At 32.9% G+C, this 6,636-nt stretch overlaps 1 protein-coding gene across 2 annotated transcripts; it reads right to left on the reverse strand.

Moving 5' to 3' along the window:
* Positions 1-472: 472 nt before the first annotated feature.
* On the reverse strand, positions 473-2,225 carry LOC108601081 (protein gurken). Of its 2 annotated transcripts, none has more exons than XM_017988985.2 (4): positions 2,086-2,225; positions 1,643-1,945; positions 920-1,504; positions 473-848 (listed from the first exon to the last, which is right to left on the reverse strand). In XM_017988985.2, the coding sequence occupies exons 2-4, from the start codon at positions 1,707-1,709 to the stop codon at positions 628-630; spliced, it is 873 nt and encodes a 290-aa protein (XP_017844474.1). In that variant the 5' UTR covers positions 1,710-1,945; positions 2,086-2,225; the 3' UTR covers positions 473-627. The 2 variants fall into 2 exon arrangements, with proteins under 2 accessions (XP_017844474.1, XP_017844483.1); XM_017988994.2 differs by having other exon boundaries at positions 475-833; positions 2,086-2,224.
* Between the last annotated feature and the right edge of the window lie 4,411 nt (positions 2,226-6,636).

Genomic DNA, 6,636 nt, shown 5'->3' on the forward strand with positions numbered 1-6,636 from the left:
ATCATCCCCAAGTGTGCTCCACTTTAATCAATATGAGCTTTGATATTGGAATGGTTCGAAATGCAAAAAAGACCTGCCAAGCAAAAATAAAGTAGGAGTAAAATAAATATAAAAGAAAAAACAATAGATTTTTAATTTTTTTTACATCTTCCGAGTCCCGATTTTTTAGTTTAGATTTTTTAATATCCGTTAGATTTCCGGCTTTGTTTTGCGTAACAAAGTGTTACAAAAATAGAAATCAACAATAATATATTCATATTAATATTAACAACGGTGATAAACGCTAAGTTTAAATATTTAAATACATACTAAATAGCGTAACAGAATGTTACTAAAAAAAATACATTTACTGAGTATTGAGAAACAAATCTACTAAGCTTAAATCTAAGCTTTTAAAGCAAGAGCGCTCTCTTAATTTTTCCAACTAAATACAATGAATTTACAACAAAAGAACTAAATTATGTAATTAAATAAATTAAAGCGTTGCGCAACGTAATAGCAAAAAAAAAAGAAATATCTTAGCAATAATCAAGAAATGCAACCACATTTTTTTTTGGTACAAAAGTGTGCGAAACCAAGTGTTTCCAAATTTTAAAACAAATTGAGTTAATTGTGACCAGCTGTACTTCAACAGCTGATAAAGAAACGCTGATCGTGCAAATTAAGTTTTTGTTGCTGCTCCTTGCGCCGATGGGCGGACACATTGCGAAACATAAAGATGGCGCCAAAGACCACATATATGGTAGACAAGAGCAACAGCATGGGAAATGAAAAAACGATGTGGGCCGTCTTCAATTGAGGCTCAGCTGTTGGACCTAAGGACACAATAACACCTGGAATGGAAAGGACTGGATTTAAGAGTTTCTACCACGTTTATCTCCTTCACTTTAACCAATAACATTCATAGCTTTCTGCTCACCATTCTCAGTTTTGGACTCGCAGCGTTCGCCCACGAAGTCTTCAGCGCACTCGCAGTAGTTCAAGCTGCTGTTGCCAATGTCATAGCGAAAGCATTTGCCTCCATTCAAACAAAAATAGTTAATACTGCAGGATCGCTTGCTCTCAGTAGTGGTTGCCCTAGTCGTTGCCGTCGTCGTTGTTGTTGTCATTGTGGTGCTGCTTGGTACAACTGTTGTGGTAGGTATCACATCACTGATGTCAAGATTGGTGCTAGTGCTTTGGTCTGAGGAATTTCGCTGCGTGCTGTCATTGGGCGGTGGTTCTCCTGTTGCCAACGTAGGTGTTAATGTTGTGGGTATTGTTGTTGCTGGAGTAGCTGTTATTATTATGGCTATGTCCGTAGTTGTTAATGGTACGTTTTCCGCAGGGAGCACCGGTTCGGCTGAAATAAAATTGCGCAGCAATTCAGCGGTGTCAGCGTAGCCATCTGCCTCCAGCGGTGGCCCATTGGCATCGAATGATTGCTTTAGCTCCAATTGCACTACACGCTCTTCAATTTGCAAAATGTGCGGGCGCAACAGTAAAATTCGGCTTGAACAACAATCTTTGAAAAGAAACAATCAGAAACGTAAGTTAAGGAAAAGCACCGTTAGAAAAACAGCTGCTTTCTGTTTGACTGCGACGATCTGGCAAGGCCGTGGGCTTCTATTATTATTGAAATGAAGATTATTTTTAATTTTACCTGTAACTGTGACAATTGTTGACAGCACGAAAATTACTTTTAGTATGAACAAACATTTAATTTGCATTATTTGTGATTGAGATTAAAAAGTGAACTTCTCAAAAGCGCACAAAATATTATTGAAAGTACAAGTGCCGGCCGTGTCACGCGATGTTTGTTATTCTATGTATATTCTTTCTAAGGATCGAGCGGTGTATCGGCCGCATTTGTAATTTGGCGTCGCAACAAAAACAAAAACATATTACACATTTGCATCTCTCACACAGACACTCGGGAGGGGTGCGCTCGTGGATTATAAGTATTCTGCAAAATAAAAATAGAAATTTTTATAGCATTTATATTTCGATGTGGCAGCACATTTTTTTATTTCGTTTTGTCACCACACGCAAATACACACGGCACATCACATACAAAAAACTTATGTATTTAATTATATAACGCACCATATAATTTAGTTGTTTATATATCAATTAATGCAACATTATTTTGTAACTTTAGTGAATTTTTTTTATCAATTAAACCGTCAAAGTAAAGCGCTTATGCGCGTCGAAAGTTGCCTCCTAAATAGAGAGATGTCGTTGCGCGAACGTTTCAAAAGGGAATGAGTAAAAACAGCGTGAAATGCTTTTGCTTCTTTTATTTTGACCGTATTTGCCGCTCAAGAGCGGATATCATATGGTCAGTCGTGTAAATTGTCGAATGAATGAAAAAGAAGTGAAGAAAAACATTGGCACTAAACAAAATTTACTTGGTACATTTGTAAAAATAATAATTAAATATTTAAAGATTAAAAGTAATGGCTTTTAAAATCTTCACATAAAGCATTTTTAAATTTGTGTACCATGTTTAAAAAATAATAAATATTTATATAAATATTAAAAATATATTACAAATGTTTTAACTTACCGAAAGCAATAATTATGCATCCAGGCTATTTTTATCATGCTGTGGATATATTAGGGGCTATAACTTACATTTTGACTGAAGTAAATCAATCGATTTCTCGACCGACCGTGTTCAGAACGATCGGATAAATAACATAGGAGTTATTAACATTCTAATTTTCCATATAGAAAGCTGGGTGTGTTTGCTGACATGTTATTCGCTACTCTGCTAGTATATCCAATACTTATAAAATACAAAAATGGAAGTGTACTCTTGGGTACCGCTGTCTGCCTGTATTTGCTCTCACATTGTTTAACAACTATTATCAGGATTATTCGCTACAATTAAACTTTTGATTCATTTTTTACTTCGCAACTAATTTATTTACGTTTATTAATATTGATCAAGGGATAAAGTGCAGACTGACCTTCTTTTTAAGGACATTTTGAATGTGTTATTTATCACTTTCTAGTTAACAACTTAAATATTATGGGATTTCCGTCGATATAGCCATGTCCGTCCGTCCGAATGTTTGAGCAACTGTTTCTCAGGAACTATAAGAGCTAGAGAACCAAATTTTGAATGTACATAAGTGCTCCTATACGCAAACCTACGCTTCTTATTTATTTTCTTTTAATCGTCCCTCCCCCGCAATTGAAAAAAATATAAGGCAGTTAAAAAAATCTGAAATTAAATCACAAACATTGACCTAGTATCGTGCTTTTCGACGATTGTGAAAATCTTCATTTTGAATCTATATGTTATTATTTACATTTAGAATTTTCAATATAGACGCGGGGTGCACGTTGCTGACGCGCATACAACGTCGCTGCTGACGCTACAGCGAAAACGAGCTGTGACGCTTCCGCTGTAACAGCGGCGCTGTTTTGTGTGTATGTGTTCATGAATGCATGCGTGTGTTTGCTTCGGTGCCCTAGTCAAAGTGTATCTAAAAGTTGGTGGCGCCCAACTTAAATTTGTCCACTTGTTACTATAAAAGTATTTACATAACAATTATCTGTGATTAATACTTTTTGATTCATAAGAAAAGTTATTTTTTGATAAAATTAAAAATAGCCGTTATCTTATGATAAATTTGCTCATAAAAATAACTGTTATGTTTGATTTTTATTTAAAAATGTATTTATCGTTTTTGCAATAAAAGTCTTTGTTTCATATCTCGAAAATCCTAATAGTAGAAGAACCAAATTTTATATACATAATCAGAACACTCATAGAATTTTTTTGGCATATCCCATTTCAATAATTATTCCTTACCGCTTTTCACATTGGGACACTTAAGTTTGATGTGTTTAAAATAAACAAGTAACAAGTGATTAAAGTGTTCCAAAAGTACTTGGTGAAAAAAACATTATTATTAAAATAGGACGCAAGCAAAACAAGGTAGTTCGTATCTACTTTTTCACTGGACCTGGTACAGAGAAAATGGAATGCACTATATGCAAGGCATCAATGCAGGGCAGCTATATAAAGAATATGGCTCGCCATTTAAAATCGAAGCACGACGAACATTGGGATGAGTTTGATTTTAATGAGGAAGTATAAGCAAAAAAGCAAAAAGCAGATATATAGCATAACATCAGACAATGGCAAGAATATGATCAATGTTGTTGATGTCCTTAACAAGGAAGCACGAATCTACGCAAAGAAGCTCTTGAGGACTCAAAGATTCACAAAATTATCAATGAAATGGTAATCTTTGAAATAAAGTCGATTATATGGGCAGCCCACACGCTACAGCTTGCTGTTAAAGACTTGAAAAAGCACGAATCTTATCAAAAACACTTAGATGTCCAACAAACGGGTATGCATCGTTTTAAAAAAATACGAACAGCCATAATAATAATACACTTTTTCTTTTTTTATACTTTGACTGTCGAGCTAGAATCTGCTCAATGCTGAGGTTGATATTCCAACAAGATATTCAACATTCCAGATGCTTGAAAAGCTTTGCGAATTGCAATCTTTTTTTGATTTGCATATATCAAAGCAAAACATGACACAAGAGGAGTGGGAAGAAGTACGCTCACTAGTAAGCGTGCTACAACCTGTACATGTTGCATCTAAAAAATTACAGCTGGGGCAGTTGTATTTCTCAGTATTTATAAGTTGTGGCTAGAAATGAAGCTTGAGCTAAAGGCAATGACTTCTTCCGCAAGCAAAAGACTTGTAGCTTGTCTTGAAAATCGAGAGAAAGGATTACTGGAAAATGAAGTAATGGTATCTGCGCTTTATTTGGAATACTATTGTCCAATCTAATCCGGCTTATGATGGCCTTAAACCATCTAAAGCGGTTCATGCGTCAATTTTATGAAATGTCATAAATTAGTGAATATTATTATTTTTATTGAAATTATTATATAGATATATGTAAAATATACATCTTTATATTTTAAAATTACAGGAAACCAACTCAACAGCTGCCACCCAACATTTTACAACATCAAGTGATTGTTCCATCTTCTCACAAGAAGAAGGTACTTGCACCTTGTTGAGCAATTACCTAAATACATTTGAGGTGGGCTCATGTTGTGAAGAGCTAAAGAGTGCGCTAAATCAAATCGTTGACTACAATCCAAAGCCAGTTAACATATCCGCTTATCTCATGGACTACTGGGAGGATAGAAATTATCTATGTACACATATATACAAGTTGGCAACGCATTGTCAAAGTGTCCCTGCAACACAGGTTTCTGTGAAATGCGCATTTTCTGGTTTGAAATTGGTCTTAACTGACTTGCGGACGAACTTGTCTGCAGAAAATTCTATTTGTTTAGCTAAATCAATAAATAATAAAATAATAATTATGATAAGAAGCAAAAATTAGTTTTCAATATTCTCAGTGCGCTTCCTGACCCGCTGATCTAACATGCTTGCATGCAAAAATAGTTTTTGTAATGCCAAACAATTTGTATGTGTGTTCTGATTATATCAAATTTGGTGCTTCTATCTATTAAGATATATGCAACAAAGACTTTTATTTTCAAAAACGAAAATAAAAATCACAAGTTTATTTGTATACTGTTGCTTTTTAAATAAATGTCTTTTTTAACAACGTTCTGTTATTTTTAGACAGAAAATATAAAATCAATATTTAAAATTTATTTCTTTACTGTTTAAAAAATAACAGTTATCTTTTGAAATAAAAAAAAATTAAATATGAAAGTTAAAAAATAACTATTTAATATTGATTTTTATGATATAAGTTATAACCGTTATGGTCCCTGGTTTTAACAAATGTTGGTGTGAGTAATTCATCTCAGACTGCAATCAATAGGCACTATGTCTAATAGCTTTTCGTTGTAACCAATAGGAAGGACACCCAATAATATCTAAACATATATAAAATATATATTAAGCACTTATTGAAAAGTCCAAGATTCTTAAAAAGGTTGCGAGCTTATTGTTCTGGCATTGCATATGAGCAAGCAATTAATATTAGTTTATTTTTTCTTTTTTTTTCTCATATAAAAATTTAATTATGTTACTTTCACTTTCAATTTAACTTTTAATAGATTTGAGAGTGTACGTAAAATTTGAGTCAGCGCCTAATATTTAAGTCGAAGTTCTTTAATTAACATAAAATTACAAAATTTTTAGCTCCAAAATTATAAGTTAATACGTTTTTCAAGTTTAAAAAAAAAAAAAAAAACAAAACAAAAATCTACGGACTGATATGGCTTAATGGTTCATATTGCATTTCGGGGAAATAATTTTAATATTACATTAAATTAGAGTTTAAATTGATCTGTGTTCACGACATACCTGTTCAACATGCAACATCGAAACTTGATATAAAACTTGATGATAAAAAAAAATTAACTTTTTACTTTAACAATAGCTTTAATGAGCCATATCAATCTAACAATCTTTATCGTTGATGTCTATTAAAAATGGATTTAATTTTACCAAAATGTTAATAATTTGGTTTATAAATTTTTTCGCTTTGGAAATAGTTATATGAGTTGACCGACTAAACGTTGTACTAAACTTTTGCTTGTCTATAATTTGTTGCAAGACAATTAATCTAAATAAAAAGGCATTATTATAATTATTTTTTTTTTAACAATTTTTCGCTTCATTTATTT

The sequence above is a fragment of the Drosophila busckii genome, unplaced genomic scaffold, assembly GCF_011750605.1.
Source record: "Drosophila busckii strain San Diego stock center, stock number 13000-0081.31 unplaced genomic scaffold, ASM1175060v1 chrUn_07, whole genome shotgun sequence".
Classification (NCBI taxonomy): Eukaryota; Metazoa; Arthropoda; class Insecta; order Diptera; family Drosophilidae; genus Drosophila; species Drosophila busckii.